The sequence below is a fragment of the Rhinolophus sinicus genome, chromosome 7 (assembly GCF_057876585.1).
Source record: "Rhinolophus sinicus isolate RSI-liver-muscle chromosome 7, RSI-T2T, whole genome shotgun sequence".
Taxonomy (NCBI): domain Eukaryota; kingdom Metazoa; phylum Chordata; class Mammalia; order Chiroptera; family Rhinolophidae; genus Rhinolophus; species Rhinolophus sinicus.
Window position 1 is genome coordinate 45,763,880 of NC_142507.1, and position 23,271 is coordinate 45,787,150.

Sequence of the window (23,271 nt, forward strand, 5' to 3'; positions counted from 1 at the left end):
TTAAGGCGGAAAGGGCTTGTTTTTTCTTGTTTTTGTTTTATTTTCTCAGAGGTGTTCTGAGAGACCAGTTGGCAGGTTTCTATAATATTCCAAAACAGAAAAAACGGACTAATCTAATAGCAGAAGTGCTAATTAGAAAATAAAGTAAAAAAGAGATTTGAAACATATCCAGGAGATAAAATTGTCAGGACTTGGAGACTGGAAAGGAATGTCAAGGATGTCTTCCAGGTTCCCGTTTTGCAACCAGATGGAGAAACCACTCTTTCTAGGGGAGGAGGACCAGGTTTGGAGAGGAGGTGGTATCTTCAGTTTTGGACACGATGAGCCTGAAGCGCGTGTGGTAGGCTGAATAATGGGGCTGAATAATGGCGCCCAAAAATATACAGGTACCAATCCCTGGAACCTGTCACTGTTATATGGCAAAAGTACTCCGCAGCTGTGAATGGACTAGAGCTTTTGAGATGGAGAGATTATTCTCGATTAGCCAAGAGAGCCCTAATGGAATCCCAGATGTCCTTGTAGGAGGAGGCAGGGGCATATGTGACTGCAGAGAGGAGAGGCAATGTGATGATCAGAAGGAAAGACTGGAGTCAGGCCTGCCCTTTGCAGACAAGGAAGGGGCCACAAGCCAGGAAATACAGATGGTCATTAGAAGCTTAAAAAGGCAAGACCAACCAACCAACCTCAGGATTCTCCTTCAGAGCCTTCAGAGCAGTTAAGAAACTAAGTCTGTGTTTGAAGACACTGCGTGGTACTTTGTTACAGCAGCAATAGAAATGCATGAGGAAATACCTTTGAAACACCCAAGTGGATCATGGCAAGAAGGCAACTGAGTCTAAAATCAGAAGCCGTCTGGACTGAGGACATAAATCCCAGTGAATTGGAACTGCAGCCTTAAAAGAGATTTGACAAGAGAAAATATACAGAGTTCAAAGAGCAGGGGTCTTGGAAAGCTCCAACTCTGAAAAAAAGCACAAAAGGGGAAGAAAAGCTGATACAAGAGAATGTAAAGGAGTTGTCCAGTCGTCAGAGAGGTCAAGGAGAAAACCAAGAGAGCACAGCATCACGAAAGCCAAAGTAAGAAAATACTTCAAAAAGAGCTTGATCAAAATGCTGCTGAGACGTCCAGTAAGAAGATGAAAAACGCTCATCGGTGACCTTAGCAAGAGACATTTCAGAGGAATCATGAAGGCAGAAACAAATCGGTGTGGTCTGAAGAAAGATGAGGAGATGAGGAAAGCAAATGCAGGCAATCCTTTCAAGGAGTCTGCTGTGAAAAGAAGAAAGGTTGGTAGAGGAGGCAAGAGGATCACGGGAGAATTGTTCAGATGGAAACACCGAGCAGCCGTCCACAGGCTGCCATAAACGTGCATTCCCACCAGCAAGGTAAGACAGGGTGTGTTGCTCACAACCTCATTAATAGGAACTTCTGAATCATCATCAAACTTTTGGATTTTTACTAATTTGGTAAGTAAAAACTGGCGTCTTACTAGTCTTAATTTCATTTTCTTAGGAATGAAGTTGGATAGCTTTTCACGTAAGAGGATTAAAGGGCCATTTGTATTTCTTTTTCTGTGAACTGTCCATTCACAATGCTTGCTTACTTTCAGATTGTATTTCTATTACCTATTTCTAGAGCTCCATAGTTTAGGAAGGTTAATCCTCTGTCAGTGATATGAATTGTAAATAATTTTTCATAATCTGGCTATTGACTTTGTTTACAGTAATTTTTATTTTGTTTTGGTCATAGTAAAAAAGACCTTTCCCACTCCGAAGTTCTGAGAATTCTTTCATTTTTCTTCAATTACATTTATGTCTCTACTTTCTACATTTAAATCTTTTGATTCCATTTGGAATTCAGCTTGGTATATACAGTGATATGGATCCCAAGGTAAATTCGAGATAGGTACCCTGATGCCAACACTATCTTCTCTCTGCCACCAACGATCTGAGACGCTATCATTTTTATATATCAAATGCCTATATTTATTTGGCTCTATTTCTGGACTTTTCTGTTTCACTGGACAGTGTTCATAAACTGGTATAGACTTATTTAATAATTAAATCTTTATACTGTATTGATATCTGATAGGGCACTCCTCCATGATTGCATTTTTTTCCCAAAGCTTTCCTGGCTACTTTTGCCCACTTATTTTTTCATATAAACTTCAAAATCAGCTTGTTTGTCCCGAGGGGGGGACCTATTGGTATTTTTATTAAGGTTGTACTCAATTTATAATTTAGGGAAAATTGTTGTTTTGATTCTTCTTAATCTAAGAACACAGTACATCTTTTCATTTAAGTCTTCTTTTGGGTGGTGTTTTAGGGCTCATGGGAAGAATCTGGGAAAGGTGAAAAGGTGAAGAGGACTGATAGTTAAACATAGCAGACCGAATTTATTTCCTTATCAAAATCTCACTCAAGTGAGAGTAACACAGAAAGGCTACAAATCTCAGAAGCTCAAAGAGAATATAAGTAAACAAAAACCATGTGAAGGCGAAGTAGCAAAGAAGGTGGGGAACAAAGTAAGGAACTAAAACTAAAGGAGAGGAGTTTAAAACCTGCATCAAGGTCCAAGAGACCCCTCCACTTACCGTCCCCTCCCCATCCCTATCTATTTTGTGGGGAAAGTGAACCAAAGAAACTACAGAAACAAAGATACCAGGCGCAAGTATGGAAAATAACCATTATACTGAAATCAAGAAAGTAAGTAAAGTTTTATTTGTTTAACAATGAAACCCCCTATGTACTTCCATTCAGTTCCACGAGTTCTAGCAGCACATAACCTACTCTACTTTCCTGGCAAAAATGTGGAGGATTCTTAGCTGTAGAAATGAGAAGCTCCAGAGAGATGATCTCAATGTTGACATCTGGGGCTTTCCTTACTACGACGTGGCCAGATATCCCCTACCCAGCATCAAACGATAAGTTCCACCTATACGTTCAGAGTTTCTCATCAGTTTGTACTGTACTGACTTATGATTCAACATAAACAGATCACCCAACATCTGAAGAACATATCTAATACAAACAAAATTAAAACAAACAAAAAGGTACTTGATTAAACAGACAACTTAGCGAATAAAAGAAAATTTCAAAACAAGTACACTTAATATCTCAGAGAGGCGAAAGATACTGCATCCATGAAATAACAAGAAGTTATTTAAAACACACACACACACACACACACACACACACACACACACACACAAAACAAGAACAAGCTCTTAAATTCAAAACATTACAGCTGAAATAAATAGGGGGAAAAGAAGTAATTAAATCTCACCAGAAAGAACAAAATGACAAAGAAAAAATAAAAGGTTCACCTTTTATTTTTCTTTGAAAATTAGAGGTTCAATCAGGAGGCCTAATACCCAACTAATAAAAGTTTCAGAAAAAAGAACAGTGAAAACTGAGGTACAGAAATTAACAAAAATAATCATATAAGAAAATGTACCCACACGGAAGGACATGCATTTCCATATTGAAAAGGCCTAAATGCTCATTAGAGTGAATATAAAAACACACCAATGAGACTTGAGAAAATCATCGGGGTTGCGGGGTGGCCTTCAACTGCACTGGTGATGTTTTATTTCTTGGGCCAGGTAGTAAGAACCTTGTTGGTGTTTGTTGTTATTCTTTATAGCTCTTCATACATCTAAAATATTTTATAGTAAATTTAAAAACAAAAAAATAGACACATCTCAAAGCACATTATCCTCAGTTTCTTGAAATTTTGCAGCATAGAAATTTTGAAAGCTTCCAGAGAGGAAAAAAAAAAAAAAACAAGACCCCTGAAAAGCATCAGGAATCATTATGACATTGGAATTCTCAATAGCAACGCTAGAAGCTTAAATGAAGACACTGGAGTAATGCCTTTATAAATCTGAAGAAAAATGACCTCCAACCTAGAATTCTACACCTCAGTATTCATCAAATGTAATGGTAAAATAAAGACTTTTAGATATGTGAAGTCTCACTTGAGTCACTCAATTTGGGCAACACAATAGTCATGGAACCCCAGGACAGGAAAAAGAGGCAAAGAGAAATCCCAGGATGTACATGTACACAATATATGGGATGTATCCAGGACATACATCCCAGGATAGATTATACACATTCTTACCGCGACACAATGTTACAAAACGACACAATGTTACAAAACTATAAACAACGTGAACAGGAGAATAAATAAACTGTGATACAGGCACACAACAAAATACCAAATATAGTGGTTAAAATAAATGAACCAACTAGGGTTACAAGTATCAACATAATTCTGAAAAGTAATGTTGAACCAAAGCAAGCTGCAGAAGGATACATGCAATATACAACTGATAAAGTATTAAATCACATGAAACAGTTGTATGTAGTTTATCTGTTCATACATACCTAGCAAAATATTAGAAGATGTATGGAAATGATAAACCACAAATTCAGAATAAAAATTTACTTCTGGGAAGAAAGAAAAAGCTTTTATTAAAAATAAGGAAACATATAAAGAAGAAATTCACTTAATATAATTTGCACTTTACATGTGAAGTGGAGATAAACAGAGTTTCTGTTTGGGATAATGAAAAACTTCTAGAAATGGATAGCGGTGATGGCTGTACAACACTATGAAAGTATTTAATGCCAATGAATTATACACTTAAAAATAGTTAAATATTAAATTTTATGTTCTGTATATTTTGTGACAATTAAAAAAAACAACAATCCTAAGCAAGGTGAGGAATGGAATCCAGAACACAGGTAGCAGGATTAGCTTTTGAGGAGAAGGTGGGACATCTTCTCTATTGTAATAGGAGAGAATGCAGAAAAGATGCCTCAGGATAAAGTCTGAATAGCCATCATGAAGGACAGGCAAGCAAGTTAACCAAAGAAAAAAGAAGTAAGCTTCCTAGATGATGTTGAGGGCCCACTGGAAACCTTATGAAGAGACAGCTCCTGAGTAATTATCAATACAAACATGATTTTTAACAACAATTTGCACTATGTAGAGGTTAGACAAGATTATCTCCAGGAGCCCTGGGTTTATGATTCTATGGAATTCTAAGAGGATGGTATGTATCTACAGGTCAAATAAGGGGAATCAGAGTAATGGTAGATGGTATACAGTTTAAAATGGTGTTTCTTAAACTTGTCTGATCATAGGAATTGAATTACTTGAGGTATTCATCTCAGGCCTTACTCCAGATCTAACGAATCAGAATTTCCATGAGAGGAACCTGAGATTCTAATATGTATTTGGAACTAACAACCACAGATTATTCTTAGGACCTGACAAGTTTGAGAAGCTCTGGCCTGGAAACAACATTCAAAAGCAAAGAAGTTGAGTTTTACCACCTCACAAAGTCTATGTACTCTGAATACAATGAAGGAAGAAATAATTGTCAGGAGGATAGGAAGAAGGTGAGCAGAGTTCAAAGAACAGAAAAAAACTAAGGCTGCCATGGAAACAGGAGACACAATGCCAACCAGATAAAACAGCTTTTAGTAAAATCAAGGCAAAGCGGGGAGGGGAAAAGAATTGTGATATCAAGGGGTCAAATACCTCTAAGAAAGTAGTAGTTAGCTTTGCATGCACTAAAAAAATGTATTTATAATATCTATAAAAGTTTAGACAATTATATTTGGATACTATACATGTTGCTCTCTATCAATAAGTATGTAGTCCTTTAGATTAGAATCTCAACTTTTCAGTTACCCTGTATTGATTGCTGAGGGTTAAATAAGCTCAAGTGTGGTTCCATTAAACCTATTAAGAAGGACAGTTACAAGTCAGTTAAAAACTTAGAAGATAGCAGCTTTATTCATAATTGCCAAAACCTGGAAGCAACCAAGATATACGTGAATGGATAAATAACTGTGATTCGTCCAGATAATGGAATATTATTCAGTGCTAAAATGGAATGAGCTATCAAGCCATGAAAATACATGGAGAGGGCCGGCCCGGTGGCTCTGGTGGTTAGAACACTCCATGCTCCTAACTCCGAAGGCTGCCGGTTCAATTCCCACATGGGCCAGTGGGCTCTCAACCACAAGGTTGCCAGTTCAATTCCTCGAGTCCTACAAGGGATGGTGGGCTGCGCCTCCTGCAACTAAGATTGAACATGGCACCTTGAGCTGAGTTGCCGCTGAGCTCCCGGATGGCTCAGTTGGTTGCAGTGCGTCCTCTCAACCACAAGGTTGCCGGTTCGACTCCCGCAAGGGATGGTGGGCTGTGCCCCCTGCAACTAGCAACAGCAACTGGACCTGGAGCTGAGCTGCGCCCTCCACAACTAAGATTGAAAGGACAACAACTTGAAGCTGAACAGCACCCTCCACAACTAAGATTGAAGGGACAACAAATTTCCTTGGAAAAAGGCCTGGAAGTACACACTGTTCCCCAATAAAGTCCTGTTCCCCTTCCCCAATAAAATCTTAAAAAAAAAAAAAAAAAGAAAAAGAAAATACATGGAGAAACCTTAAATGTATATTATTAAGTGAAAGAAGCCAATGTGCAAAGGCTACATACTATATGATCCCAACTGTATGACATTTTAGAAAAGGCAAAACTATGGCGACAGTAAAAAGATCAGTGGTTGCCAGGGGTTGGAGAAAGGGATGAACAGGCAGAGCACAGAGGACTATTAGGGCAGTGAAAATATTCTGTGTGCTACCATGATGGATAACATGTCATTACACATTTGTCCCAACCTACAGAATGTACAGCACCAAGAGTGAACCCTAAGGTCAGCTATGGACTTGGATGATAATGATGTGTCAATGTAAGTTCATCAGTTGTGATAAGTGTACCACTCTGGTGGGGACGTTGATAATGGGGGAGGCTGTGCATTGCGGGAGCAGGGGGAGGATGGGAAATCTCTGTACCTTCCCCTCAACTTTGGTGTGAACCTAAAATTGCTCTAAAAAAAGTAAATTCTTAAAAACAGAACAAAACAAACATTAGAAGAACACTAAGCTATAAATACACTATACGGAAAATGCTGTGTGTGGGGGCGTGGGGGATAATCATTCCACAGAACTCATGTTTCAGGAAGAAGCATTTTCAAGTTGTTTAAAAAAACAAAGGAAAAAGCTAGCCAGCAATCTTCCTAACCTTGTGACCTGTGAATAGAAAGGCATTCTCACTTTAAAGCACACAGTGAAAAAAGCAGTGAGTCAAAAGTGAGATTATAAGTGACTTAGAATGACAGAAAAAAAAGAACCAAACCTACCACTTTTATGAAAGAACCAAACCTGACCATTTTCTTTTAAAAAGCCAGCTTCTTAAAATACTTATTTCTCTGTTTATGTAACACTGATGTGCAGTTCTTTAAGAGTTTCTCAAAGCACTCTACTAGTTCTACTTTCTTAATTAGTGCCAGTAATTTACTATGAAGTGCTAATTATATTAATCAAAATGGGGAACAACTAATAAGCCCATTTTAGGCCTTGCCACAACACACAAAGAATGAAGGAGCAACATTTGTTGATTTTCTCTGGAACATTAGACATTATCATTTTATGGTAATAAAAGTAACATTCATAAGAACTTCCAAATAAAAAGCTGTGATCCTCAGTAAAAGACTTCAATGTTGTAAACATATAGAAATCTTTGGAAAATCCTACCGTGTTTCCCCAAAACTAAGACTTAGCCAGACCATCAGCTCTAATGCATCTTTTGGAGCAAAAATTAATATAAGACCCGGTCTTATTTTATTATAAGACCAGGTATAACATATAATAACATAACATAACATAACATAGCAGGTCTTATATTAATTTTTGCTCCAAAAGATGCATTAGAGCTGATGGTCCCGCTAGGTCTCATTTTCGGGGAAACACGGTATTACGATAGATACGTTGTCCTAAACAATTCCTTCCCCAGCACATACATACACACACCCTTCTCCATGACACACTTTGATTACTTAGTTACTATAGGGTGAAAATAGCCTCATATGGTGATATTTAAAACAACTCTCTATTTAACTTCACTATATTTTTAGTGTTTTTTGTTGCTTTTGTTTGCCATTCGTGTACAGAATCTAAGACCGATATAGCCTTGCTGGTTCTGGAACCGGTAACACCAACACCATCCGGGAGTTTGACAGAAATGCAGACTATACAGCCCCAACCCAGACCTACGAAATCAAAATCTGCATTTTATATGCACACTACATTTGCTAAACCCTTGCCTATAGGATTTAATGTCATTCAGAGACAGAGGAAAAATATTTCCTCCTTGAAGATCTGCCATTATATAACCTTGGGGAAGGTCACAACCAAAATGTGACCTTCCTCAGCTCCAAAGCAAAGGCTTAGAAATGGTTCCCACCACTCTACAATCCTGTTAGCCCGTAAGACAACAACGAGAAGAATATATGAATTTGTAATCAGTTTATCGGCTGCTGCAGGATTTTTATAAGGAGGGGAGCCAAGTATTACATTACTTATTGCAGAATTATCTCACTTCAAAGTTTAAAACCATTAAAAAAGTATTCTAGTAGCCCAAAATTACATGATTTAACACCTAAGCAAAAAAAGTTATATTTATTCCTAAAAGTATACATATATTTTAGAGATAAATACATTTCCATGGGACTAATTTTTCTCCATTAACTGATCAAGAGATTCCACACTTAAATGTAAAATTGTTATTTAGCCAATGACAACTTAAAGCTAATTAGACCTGAATAATCCTATAGAATCATAAAAATACCGTATTTCAGTCCTTCAGATTAAAAAAAACTTTACAAAGATACCTTATATCAACTGCTGAGAGTTAAGTAATCAAATGTGAGGATCAGCTTAGTACTAAAAAATTGATATTTATCACAAACTTACCTCCTTCGTTATTAGAATATTTGAGTTGTATAGACTATTAAAAGAAAAAAACCTAGCTTTGCCATTACAGTACTTTAAAAACATAAAAATAACAGCAGCTAGTTTTTCTTGCACAAAACAGCTACTCCAGACAGTGGAGATGAGTTCTAGAGATGTGTTTTTCAAACAGTGTGCATTCAATGACCAGGGGATCGTGTTAAAATGCAGATTCTGATTCAGAAGATCTACCGTGTTTCCCCAAAAATAAGACCTAGCCGGACAATCAGCTCTAATGCGTCTTTTGGAGCAAAAATTAATATAAGGCTCCATCTTATTTTACTATAAGATTGGGCATAGCACAGTATAATGTAATATAATACAATATAATATCTGAGTCTTACATGAATTTTGCTCCAAAAGACTCATTAGAGCTGATTGTCCGGCCAGGTCTTATTTTCAGGGAAACAGGGTAGTTAGGGGTCTCAGACTCTGCATTACTAGCAAGCTCCCTGGTGATGCGAAATTCATACATACAGCACAATTTAAGTAGCAAGCTTCTAAAAATAAAAAAAAAGGCATTAACATAATATTAAATGGCCATGGTTTGCAAAGCTCTGGTTTTGATAACGTTTCCAATTAAATCCCTAAGTGAGCAACCTAACATTTTCCCATCCTTACCTTACTTGATCCCTCATATGGGTGATACTGAATAACTCCATCATCCTTAAAACCTAGAAAACTTGTATCCTGCACCTTCCTTTTACCATTCTTGCTTTGTGATCTCTTCCCATGTTCCTCATACTTACATGTGGATGTATCACAGGATTCCATTCTTAGCTTCATCCGTTTTCCATTCTAATGCCATCCCTGGATCATCTACATGGTGATGTGTCCCACGCTTAGATCCACATATGTAACTTGCTAGCAGATATGCCTATTAGTCTTCACAGGTACCTCGACACAAGTATCAACACCTTCCACCCCTAAAACCAGCTTTTACAACCCTGTACTGATTTTGTGACCAGCACAACCATCCACCCCTTGTCCAAATCGCGTCTTTAAGACTCTCTCCTTCTCCCTCACCAAGTGCAAATAATCCCATCTTCTAATTATTTCTCAAATTTTATTCTTTCCTCTCTAGTGTCAATATACTGGACATGGATCGTTTCTGATCTGGTAGTTACCACAGTAACCTAACCAGTCTTCTTGTTTCTAATCCTATTTCCCTCTTCAAGTCCATCCTCCACACTACAGTATAATCTTTGCTAACACTCCCCGATTAAAATTCACCAATGATTCCCCATTACTTTTAGGAAAAAGTACTCTTTTTTTAGGACATCATATAAAACTCTTCACAATCTTGATTTTTTTCTATCTCTCTGGTCTCAGCTCTCACCACCCTGTACCAGTCAGCATGTACTCTTGCCATGTCAAGCTATTTGCAGCTCCCTGAAAGTGCCATTCTGTGACGTCTCTGTGTGTTTACAGAGGCTATGATTTCCTTTGCTTAAATACCCTTATTAAGCTATGTAATAATCGCCTTTCAAGACTCCACTCAAGGATCACATGCTTTAAAATGCCTTCTCTAATCACCTCTAGTCTGAGTTAGGTAACACGGCAAACTGGGCTCCCTCTGTTACAACTGTTTTCTCTTTGCATACCTCTATGCCAGTACTTGTCAAAGTGTGTTATAATCGCTGGTTTATTCATCTAGATTGAGCTTATCAATTAGTCCTTTTAAGGACAGAATGTCTAGTACACGGTAGGTTCTCAATAAATGTTTGCTGAACAAACTATCTTGAAATATAGTCATAATAATTATTATGGCTACACATTTAAACTATAATTTCCAATAAGTGTCTCTGAGGTAATAAAAAAATTATTTCAGGGCCAGCCCGGTGGCTCAGGTTAGAGCTCCGTGCTCCTAAGTCTGAAGGCTGCTGGTTCGATTCCCACATGGGCCAGTGGGCTCTCAACTACAAGGTTGCCAGTTCGATTCCTCGAGTCCCGCAAGGGATGGTGGGCTGCACCCCCTGCAACTAAGATTGAACACGGTCCCTTGAGCTGAGCTGACACTGAGCTCCCGGATGGCTCAGTTGGTTGGAGCGTGTCCTCTCAACCACAAGGTTGCCGGTTCGACTCCCGCAAGGGATAGTGGGCTGCGCCCCCTGCAACTAGAAACGGAAACTGGACCTGGAGCTGAGCTGCGCCCTCCACAACTAAGACTGAAAGGACAACAACTTGACTTAGAATAAAGTCCTGGAAGGACACACTGTTCCCCAATAAAGTCCTGTTCCCCTTCCCCAATAAAATCTTTAAAAAAAAAAAAAAAACTTATTTCACTTTATTTTTGGTTAACAAAATTTTATAAGACTTCACAAAACACGGAAGTCCACAATACCTCAGGTATTCATTTAAATCTCAACAATCTCCTCTTAAAAACATTAGAATAGCCTTCTGAATATTGTGTTAAACTGAGATATTTTAATTCCACTGACTACAGTGTTTGGACAAGTAAAAGCACGGGTCTTTTCTCCAATGGCTGAAGGAAGGAGCACAGTAGAATGATGCACATATTGTTCAGGTGGCCTAGGTTCACACTCTGACTTCTACTTACTATTAAATTAATACTTGACCTTGGATAACAATATACACCCCCAAGCCTCAGTTTCTTTGATGGAAAACAGAAATAAAAGTGCTTACCTACCACATACGTTGTTCCAAATATCCAGATATGAATGTGAAAGCATTTCTATAAACCACAAAGTGCTAAATTAACTTTGAACTATTGTGTTAGTTCAAATCCCAACCTCTGCCAAAGGTTGTACAGGCGCAAATTTAAAAGTTTTGCAGGCTTCGTCAACCTGCCATACCCACCTCCCACTTCTCTCCAATGACTCAAATTTCATAAATAAAATTAAATTCCAGGATCACTGGAGCATGAGAATTATTCAATAGTCCTCAATCTTTTCATATGGTTGAAGTGTTTAATGATATTCTAATTTAATAATAATCTGATATGTTCTTAAAAAGTGATGATTTTATAAGTCTCAAAGTAAATCTCAAGGTAAGTTGTTGGTACAGTCATTTAAATTTCAGCTCCATTAAAAAAATTAATAGGAGGACAAAAATCAGCAGGGAATACTGAGCAATATCTTCTTTTATCAGCTATTTAGATTGGGTATTGTCTACTGACATACAAGCGTGATCCACTATAGACTCCCTAGTATGAAAGGTTGAAAATCACCATCACAAAACCAGAACTTTTTTCCCCCAAGTTTCTGGCTTATTTCTCAGATATGCTTGCTGGTCTATCAATCAGAAAAGAAAATTTGCTGCATTTTTCTAAACTAAAAAAGTGGTAGATAGAGCATGTTAATTCTGCTCTCAGCAATATCTCTATTTCTTCATTTAAATAGGGATGTATGGGGACTATGGACTGTATTAGAACTATTTTCAGTCCCTTCTGTAATGTTGATAAAAATAGGTTTCCTTAACCTTCAATGGGCAAAACTCCTTAAAAAAAAAAAGGAAAAAGAAAAACCAAAATCTACTACAAAAGTCAGCACTTCGGTACCTGATTGTGGTAACAAGGCCAAAATCCAAGACGAAGCCCTTTATTGCACATGGTGTTCCAACGTCTTGGGCAGCCCCATCTTGCGACCTCTCCAGTTTGGCTGCTCCTGCTCTCTCTACTGCAGAGAGAACTTCAATTAGAGAAATTCTGAAGCTCATAAATCTACACTGGATACTCCCCTCACTGGAGGCAAGGATAGTAAGAATCACTTAAAAGATTCAAATTAGAGGAGGTTTCAAATAGAAGTGGCTTGAAACCACTACAATGCAGGCAGCTGAGAGTCGTATTATGCAACAATACATTTACCTAAAAAAAAAAAAATCTTAAGGAAAGGAACGGCAGCAAATTATTAGATAACCTGAAAAAACAGGTTATAAAATCATAAATCTCTAAAAAGCGTAACATTCTCCACTAAACTTGGGTAGAATTTATCTGTAATATAAACTTACAGCTGACCATTCATGTTCATAACCCTCATGAGAAAAGCAAGCAAGAAAAAAACTAGGACGTGTTATCAACTTCATTTTATGTCCTAAAATAACTTCAATGAAAAAATGTTTGGTTAAAAACCGCTGCTTAGGGAGGAGAGGTTTCCCTGCTGACTTAAGCCTAGCTGCCCAAGCAAGGCTTCAGAAAACGTCTTCCCCTACAACCGTGCATAGGCAGAAGGAGCGGAGGCTATGGCGGTCTTCCTGGTGACACTTCCAAGTCACATAAATAAGGTATGTTTCTGGGACAGACTGCCAACAAGTTACTGAAAGAAAAATAAAAACAGCTACAACCTGGTAAATAAATAAGCCAATGGCCTCGTGTGTTCAGCATGACATCAAAGGTAAGTTTCCCAAAGCTACCGTGAGGCTAACAGATCTGAGTCACACCTTCCACGCTAACACTACCTGATTTGTGAAAAGAATGGATTCGTTTTCAAGCTGATTTTCTAGAAAGACTTGTAATGATTTATAACGTGTATAAAGCATTTCTTAGACCAAGCAAGTAATAAGCCACATCCCAAAGAGCCTTGGCAACTCCGATTTTTCAATTAGAGAAATAAAGAATTTGCACCACCTCTACCACCATGAGTTGTTACCAAGTGTGCTGGTATGTGCGATGCAACAGAATGAGGTTACCACTGTTGAGATACTGTAACTGTATTTACTACACAATGATGTTACCTTACCTGAGTGTGAAAATTTGAAATGGTGGTGGTTTCGATATCTTTCTTGCCCAGAATTTCCATTTTCACTGGAGTGTTGGGGAAATTAAAAGCAAAGTAGTCCAGGAAGTCGGGGAGATAAGCGGCCGCTCCATGCACTATTGCTAAAGCATAGTAAGCAGCATTTTTCTCATTTTCACTGAATGTCAAAGCGAGAAACTCCTCAGCAAATCTCTCCATCTCCATTGGAGACAAAAATGAGAGTTCATCCATGTAAGCATGGAGGACAAGAGCACCCCCATTGGACTGGTGTTCTTCGTGAATAAAGTTGCTAAATTTAGTACCTGTTTTTAAGAAATTTCTACGAATAGAATGCTCCTGGTGAGTCATAAAAGGCGTTTGTACTCCCTGGGGTACCCGATATTCTTGCATGCCCAAGTTTAACCGGCACAGCTGTTCATCGTTCAGATACCTGAAGGACTCCTTGTTAACTCCTGAAGTGCTATTTACTTGTCCTTGGGTGAGGATTTCCTTACTGATACGTGTCAGCCCAGCACAGACGGTTTGTACTTCCTTATTGTACATTTTAAGGCGTCTTCCTCGCATATCTTCTCGGTGTTTCTTTTTCTTTTTCTTCTTTATTTTCTTCAAGACAAAATCATCAGCTCTCTGGGTTTTACCATTTTCATCTGGTGTTTCTGGCCACAATAATTAAAAAGAAGTTAGTTGCTAGGTCTAGTGTCAACAATACAAGTTTCTTACGGTATTTGACCTCAAATTAAATAGCCTATTCTCAGTTTCTCTGAATTTGTCATTACAATTTACATGTTTATAAAATGAATGAGACAAAGATCTTAAAATACAATAATATTCTGGGTTGAAGAGTATGCTAAAAAGTAGTGCAAAGGTAGGCATATTACTTAATATGAGTTGCAATCAAAACTAAAGGAAATATCCAAGCAATTAATTTCACATATGCCGCAGAGTATGGTATATCTGTTCAGTAACCATTGTAAAATCTAAATCTAAACTCATCATATTTTGCTGTCAGTCTACACATTACGATGATACATACAGGTGAGTCAAACAAAGGCAAATTGCGCTGTAAGATGCCATTTTGCCTACCAAATTTGCAAGATTTTTCTTTGGGTGGGGAGAGGTGGTATTCTCATGTACTGCTACTGGAAGTATAAACTGGTACAATTTTCATGGAGGGCAATTTGGTACCCTCCAAAATTATGTACCAAAAGCCCTGAAAAAATTAATAATTCTCAGACCCCAAAATTCCACTCCCAAGTAAAAATTACCTAAGAAAATAACTGAAGATACATAAAGATATCCATGACAGTGTTATTTAGGGAATGCACTAAATGTCTGCTAATAAGATATTGATTAAACTCTGGTACTTACATACTGATAAAATACTACCCAACCATTATAAATTACAGATGAAAAGAACTGACAAGTTACAAAGTTGCGATATGCCTACACTGTCACTCTTCCAGAAAGCCTTCTCTTAATGACTCTCCCCACCCAATTAGGAGAGCTACTCCTACTACGTATTCCCTTATTGCTGTACTTCCCCCATCACAGCATTTACCACATTCTGTACTATTACTTACTCAATTTTCCATCTCTTTCTTCTAGACTATAAGCAATCTAAGGTCAGATACATACATATCTGTATCTATACATAGACATATATTAACATAAACACACATATACATACATACATACACATACATCTTACCTTTCTTTCCAGAGCGTCTAACACCTATGATTTTATCCCATTTTTATAATATTAAACATTCATTCATTCAAACATTTATTTAGTACCTATTTATCAAAGACACTTCTGAGCACCAGAGATACTGTGTTAACTGAGACACAATCCCTCCTCTCTTGGACCTTGCACTTTAATTTAGTTGGACTAGAAAAGAAAGTATCAGTAAGCTACTCTAGATGCTGGGGAGGCTCTCTTTGGGAGGTGACATTTAGGTTGAGTCCTAAACAATAAGACAAGCATGCTTTCCAAAGAAAATTATTCCAGGGAGAAGCAAAGGACCCAACGAGAGGAAACAAGTCTGACTTATCTATATACGTTTTGTATATATACAACACAAAAAAATATCTGGAGAAATATATACCGAGGTGTTAATAGTAGTTATCTAGGCTGGTAGAATTATAAATGTTTACCTTTCTTCTTTTCTGCTTACCTATATTTTTAGTTTTCTACAATAAATACACTACTTTTATAACTAAAAATTTTTAATTTTAAAGGATTATCATGGATTGACAAACCTAAAATACAATGGCACCTTTTATTTACGAGTTGGAAAATATACCTAGCAAGAATGTTTTAGGATTAAATATCAAGTATAGTCCTGACCAACCTTCAAGCATGGTGTGGTATTTACTGTATAGAATTTATCAACCTAACAATAGTATTTCTCACGTGACTCAACTATTTTAGTGTTAAGACAGACACTCCAATTAATCCTATTATTACACTTGGGAAGAACAAGTTCAATAAACTTCACAGTAAAAACATTTACTTGGTATAATATGTAAATATACGATAGTTGCAGTACTCCATACAAAATCATTCCAATCACCAAATATTACAAGCTATAAAACCTTCTAAAGAAAATATTTAAAAGTGAAATTCAAACTTTAAAGTGTATAGATACCAAATGACTTTCATTCTGTTTAATACTTGCTTTTAAACAACAGAAAGAAAACTATTTGCAAACATCACTTTTAAATAAACTGAGATCATCTACTAAAATATACATGTAATCAGATTATTTAAATTGGCCAGAGAAAAAGTAATCTTGTATTCTACATGCAACTAAATCTATGAAAATTCATTAAAGCTCTTAGTAACCGTCATTTATATTTCTTACTAAATAAAATTAAACTTTTCCCATATATCAAATTGGTAATTTAGGCAATTTTCCCAAGGAACTAAATGTTAATGCCATTAAATATAAAGGTTAGTCCAATTTTAAAAATCATCTAATTACTTCTAGCAATTTCACAGGAAAAAAAAAATCTCTGAATAGATCCTGTTATTTGAAGCTTCAGAGGAAGTGTTTGGTATGCAGAAGATGAATTGTGACCTAGATCTGCCATTGAAATTAAGACCAAGGAGCTGCCCTGATTGTAATACATTTTCTATATCACTATCAGATTCCCAATGGTATTTCTCATATGGCCAAGTCTCCATGGGTTTTATTTCAAAACTCATTTATATAAAAACCATTCAATTAGTCCAACAGGGTCCATCTCAAAAAAAAAAAAAGAAAGAAAAGAAAAGAAACTGTATAAGGAAAAGGACCTTAAATTCATTGGAATCTCGCATTTCAACATAAAAGTTTAAAATATGGAGTAAATTTTTATCTACTCACTAATCCTTTTCAAATTTTAAATCTTATCTAAGGCTGAGATATAGGAAGCTCACCTTTGTTTATAGACAAATTTGAGACAACTGTGTCACACTAATGAATTTCCATAAATAAATAAAATTTATTTTTGAATTATTGTGGTGGCAACTAATTGAGAATGGCATTCATACAAAGTTGTTAAAGGTTATTACAGTAAGCCATCCTTCCTTTGTAAGAATGATATTGAGGTTGCCTTGCCTTGAATTAAGAATATTTAATAATTAATAATATTTAAATATTATTTAAAAACCAATGTCTGCAATATAAATGATTCAAATCAATATATTGTACACCTTAAACTTACACATTATATCTCAATTTTTTTTAAAAGTCAGTGTCTAAAGTCTTCACAATCTTTCCACTTCTGGTAGAGTGCATTAGCTTTCCAACAGAGCACGTATTCAGACCAACTATACTTAAATAAAAATAAACAAAAAATGTTTAAATGTTTGTCAGTTTGAACAAAATAAAATAAAACTGTGATGGAACTTAAAGAAACAGAATGTGCTCAGGAAGTAACACTAAAGTATTTCCCTACAGTGCAAAAGCTAAAATTTATTGACAACAGTTCTTTTATAAAAAAGGAGCCAAGCTACACCATATCTGTGATTAAGGAAAGCTTTTATATATCAAACTGTGAGATTAAATATAAAGAGAAGTACGTACTTCTACAGAGGAAGATACAAACATTCATGTAAGAGACAAAATGCTGGCTATCTTTAAAAAGATCATTATAACTACAACTAGATCAAGGGTGTCCAAACTGCGGCCCGCGATCCATTGTTAATTGGCCCACAGCAAATTCCAAAAATATATTTAGTTTACTTAAATAAACCAGGTGAGGCAATACGTACTTCACCTTGAGTGAGTGGCCCGGCTGTTTGTGTATTTTACCGCATACGGCCCTTGGTGAGAACCGTTGAAAAAAGTTTGGACACCCCTGAACTAGATTAACACATGGCACTATCGATGAAATCCTCATATGTGCTAATATCATATATCATCAACTATCAAATGGCATAATTTATTTAACATCACTATTGAAAGTTCTCATTAATGGAAAAAATTAGCTTTCCACATTACAAAATATAAATTGTAACTCCATCCTTAGGCTTGAATTATAGCTTAGCATTGAAAAAAAATGTAATATCCTCTATTTCTCAAAATCATGGTGGATAAGCAAAACAATTATAATTTTTTATTTTAACAATCATAATAAAGAAAAAGACTAAAATTGAAAATAAATTATTTTGGGTTTTATTAAGTTCTTTTGGTTCCATATAAAAACCTGACTACAAAGGAAAAGCTAATAACTGCTCATTTTGAAGTTCGTTATTTTAGTAAATCATTGTATCTTTATAACATTGTCTTACTTTAAATCCCCCCCGCCCCCCCATATTATGGTGTTTAAGAGTGGCTAGCTGGATTTGAATCCAGGTGCTAGCAGTATTACCTTTTTCAAGTTAATTTTTTTGTACTTTGTTTCGCATTGGTAAATGGCAGGGAGACACATAATAGCACTTCCTCATATTAAGACCAGTGTGCAGAGTAAAAGAAACAAAGTATCTAAAGTACTTAGACTAGTCCTGGAACAAAACAAATAATACATGTTAACTGCTAGTATTACTGTTAACTGCTAGTATTTCCCCAAGGCGGTTCAATTGTGGAGGCAGTAGAGTGTGCTATTTAAGAGCAGGACAGTTAGAAAAGCACGGGTTAATGTCCCCGCTCCACTGTTTACTAAGGTCTCTGGGCAAGCTCATAAATCTCTTTCAACTTTCATTTTCTCATCTGAAAACATTATCAACACTAATATCTATCTGAGAGTTACTGTAAGGATTAAAGGAGACAATAGATATAAGGCCTTCATCACAGTATTTGACCACAATTAAGTCCTCACCATCTTTAGTATCATTTTCATAATGTTTGATAACATTCCTTGAAGTAACTGGCAATAACTCTGTGCTAGAGTAACTCAAAGCTAGAATTCCCGAAGTAGACTACAATGTATTATACCACAAGAGAAACACCTAAAACGGAAAAACAATCTCCAAAAGAGGGAAGAAAACTATTATTCATCCTGTGTCTGCTAGGAATCATATATGTTACCTCATTTTAATTCTCAAACAAACCTCTTTACAGACAAGAAAACAGAGCCTGAAACAAGATAGGTTACTTGTACTAGGGCACAAAGCTAGGAGGTGACAACCAAGATTCAAACTCTCACACGTCTGACTCCGAAACTCACTCTTCCAATAAACTCCACTCTCCTTTCTTTCTGCCTTTCTGTTGAATCTTGAGACAACTCCCATTAGGTGACCAACAAAAATGATCTAGTAGTTACAACTAATGGACTTGAGGTAGCTTAGAAGAACCTCCAATAAGGGAGCATGACATCAACAAACATTTTACTGAGCGCCCGCCCACTACATAGCTCAGCATGATCACAAAGATGACATTATGTTCCACAAACATTTTCATACCCTTAAAGGCTTTTTTGCCTCCTTCTGGGTAAGGAAAAGTATCAGTCCCTGAAATTGTTGCTCTGATAAATGAGATTATCAGTTTATTTCAGTTCTCTGTATAATCCGCAAATAACCCCTCTCCTATCACCAAAAACAAACCCGTTTCTGGATTTAAAATCCCTGCCAAGAGCTTTTTGACATCATAGAACATTTCAATTAGTTGTCTGGCTTAGGAGCACTCCCTGTGATAGCCGCTGGGCAGTTGATCAAAGATGGAAAAAATGTGAGAAAGGAAGGCTGACTCACAAGGGAATACGTAGAGCAATCCTGTCATTTAACGACACTGGAGAAGAGAGTTACAGAAATTGACTCCCCCCTTTCCTTTTTAAAAAAATATATTACTAAAATCATACATTAAACCAAGAATAGTTAAAAAGAAGCATTACGTCTGATGGGGTTTTTGGAGGAAGTTTGTTCTATGCTTTTAATGAACAATAAGAGGGAGAGAGAAAAAGATTTCAAGACACAGGTAACTGTCAATTAAATTAAGACTCAAGCCTGCTGCTTACAAGAAATAAAAAACATTTTAATATCTCCTTATTAACTTAATCCAGTGTGCTTCCTGGAAAGTCAAAAGCCAACTAGACCAAGAGTAAAAAAACTGGGTTATAGATTCAGTTCTATCACTTACTAACTAGAAAATTTCCAGCATGCCACTTCACCACTTCGAGGATACATGGACGACAAACGATGACATGAAAAGATGTTAAATATCCCTAGCCACTGGGGCAACGCAACTTAAGTCCATGACGAGCTATCACTATACATCTAGTAAAACAGATAAAAATAAAAACGGCAATGAATATCAGGCACTGGCAAGGACGAGGAGGAAGTGGATCTCTCATACGTCGCTGGTGGGGCTGTAACATGGTACAGATAGTCTAGAAAATAGTTTGGTAGTATCTTTAAAAAAAAACTAAAAAAAAACTAAACATACACTTACCACATGACCCAGCAATTGCATTCCCAGAGAAATGAACATTTACATCCACACAAACACCTGAACGTGAATGTCCCCAGCAGCTTTATTCACAACAGCTGCCTGGAAACACGCAAACCGCCCTTCAATAGGCGGATGGTTAAACTCGGATACATCGATACCAGACTGCCACTGAGTAATGGAACGAGTGTGCTACCCACACACAGTAACATCATGCTGAGTGAAAAACATCTCCAAAGATGACATACTGTATGATTCCATTTATACAATCTCAAAACAATGACAGGACAGCGTTGGTGAACACATCAGTGGTGGCTCAGTTAGGGGCGGTGGGCAGACCTCAGCGCTGCCTAGGACTAGAAACGGGTGACACTGGGGGATCTTCGAGGTGACGGAATAGTCGTGCATCTGGACTGCAGTGGTTCAACTGCTCTACAGGCGATGAACTGGCACAGACGTACATACACACCATCATACCTTTGTCCATCTCCTGATGTTGACAGAACGATAGTGGGGGTAACTAGTGAAGAATAGGGACCCCTCTGTACTATTTTTGCAATTTCCTGTGAATATTTAATTACCTCAAAATAAAAAGCTGAAGAAGTTTCTGAAAATCTGAGGGTAAGAGAAGGCATCGCTGTGTAAAAAACAAGGGTGTAGCCACGGTCCATACTAATCTTAGTTGTTTCAAGGACCAAACATGATAAAATAACAAAAGGCAGTTGTAAAAGTGCCTCACTAATATCAGCCAGACACTGTTTTAAGTGCTTCCCACGTATTGCCCCATTTAAACCACATAACAACCTTATAAAAGAAATACCACAACCCCATTCTACAAACAGGAAAAGTGAAGCTGAGGGAGGTTAAAGGAATTTGCCCTCGATCGCACAGCAAATGGTAGAGCCATGATTTAAACTCAGATTGACTCCAGAGGCATGCCTCCTGCATACCACTCTAACAAGTATAAAGCGGTTCAGTGAAAAAAATACAAGGTATCCAAAGTGTGTGCAAAAGCCTGGACTAAACAAGGTTACAGCAGGTTGTTTTTCTGGAGGGTTTTCAGAACTCTTAAAATGCCAGTGTGTGTCATACATCTGGAGGCTTGCATATACGGCTTTTCCCCAATGTATCTGGCCAGGAAGCCTTTGCCCCCCCAGAATATATAATTAAATAGTCTCATTCAAAAGTTAAAATTTTATACTGGACTTATTATGGTGATCATTTCACAATATATACAAATATTGAATCATTATGTTGTACCCCTGAAACTAATGTCAATTATATCTCAATTTTTAAAAAAGTTTAAATGACCTGATCGTAGCCCACTTCTCCACAGATTGGCATACCACAAATGCTTCCAGCTGTGCTCTCCAATACAGTAGCCACTAGCCAAAAGGAACTATTTAATTATAATTAAAATTAAATAAAATAGAAAATTCAGTCCTCAGTCACACTAGCTACACTTCTTCCAGATTTGGTTCAAGGGCTACATATGACTAATAACCACCATATTGGACAACACAGATATAAAACATTTCCATCACTGCAAAAAGTTCTGGTGGACAGCACTGTGTTAAAGATTTGTTTTTGTTTGTTTTTTTGGAGAACACGGGGCCTCTGCAATCTTCAGAGAAGTACATTGTGAATTATTATACATGTAATTGCCACTATCCACCCATAAAAGGAGGCTAGTTCAGAAATTCTTGAATGGGGCTGGGTACCGGCACTGACGCCAAGGGAAAGAAGTGGATAAGATGAATAGCAAAAAGAGAAAGCAACATCATACTGCTGGGGATGAAGCTTGAACTGAGATTCAGGAGGTCTGGGTTCTACTCCCTATTACGCCAATGATTTATCACATTTAAAACAAATATTTGTGCTTGGTACTACTTTGGGCCTCCGGTTTCTCTTCTACTACCCAAATCTGATTTGGATCATCTCTAAGATTTCCTCTAGCTCTCTGTGGTTAAAACACAAACACATACACAATGCACACATGAAATGAGGTGAGAAATAAAGGTAATGATAAAAGAGAGAAAGCTCACTGCATATTGATGGTGGCAACTGGCACGCCTGTCAGCTTGACACAAATTCTATTCCTAAGAATAAGACTTGGATACCTCCAAAGGAAGAAAGATTTAATTTATTTCTGTAAACACGTATTATTATTTGCCACAAATTTAACTATTTTGAAGTAGCACCAAAAAAAAGAATAAAATGATTAGCCCTAAATTAAGATCAAATATATGAAGGAATCTAAGACTCCCAAAACTTTAGATTGAAAGACTTGTATATTAACACGTAACAACCTAACCGGCCCAGTACTAAGAAACACAGAAGTATCTTCAAATCACGAGGAGATACAACTAACAAATTATGTAAAATTATATACAAAGTATAAACACATGGTATAATCAAAATTCATACCCCTCACCCCTTTGTTGTACAAAGAATATAAATAAATGCTACAGGTACTTGGAAATAGGAAGACACGTATCTGGGTCAACTTAATTTCTCAAGAACCCACACTTAATTAGGTAGCCCTACATTTTCTGGATTAAATATTCTTGACTTTAGTGAGGATTTTTGGAATCAAATAAATTCTCAATTTGTTGGGCCAGACAGAATAAAACGCAACTGGAATTCTTGCTTCTACTGCCTACTACTGCACACTTGCCACTTTTCAGAGGCAGGGTTGGTCCTATTTCCTAGGATCAAAGGGAAGAAAGAGAAAACCTTTCCCCCACCTTTCAAAGGCACGGTTGGTCCTATTTCCCAGGATCAAAGGAAAGCGAAAACCTCCCCCATCCCTTTTATGA

At 37.0% G+C, this 23,271-nt stretch overlaps 1 protein-coding gene across 1 annotated transcript in view; it reads right to left on the reverse strand.

The window, feature by feature from the left end:
* The window catches only part of RSBN1 (round spermatid basic protein 1), a 43,628-nt gene that overhangs the window by 19,007 nt on the left and 1,350 nt on the right, over positions 1-23,271 (reverse strand). Inside the window, exon 2 of the mRNA XM_019730377.3 lies at positions 13,566-14,239. Coding sequence (XP_019585936.2) covers positions 13,566-14,239 — 674 coding nt within the window. The remainder of the gene's footprint in view (positions 1-13,565; positions 14,240-23,271) is intronic.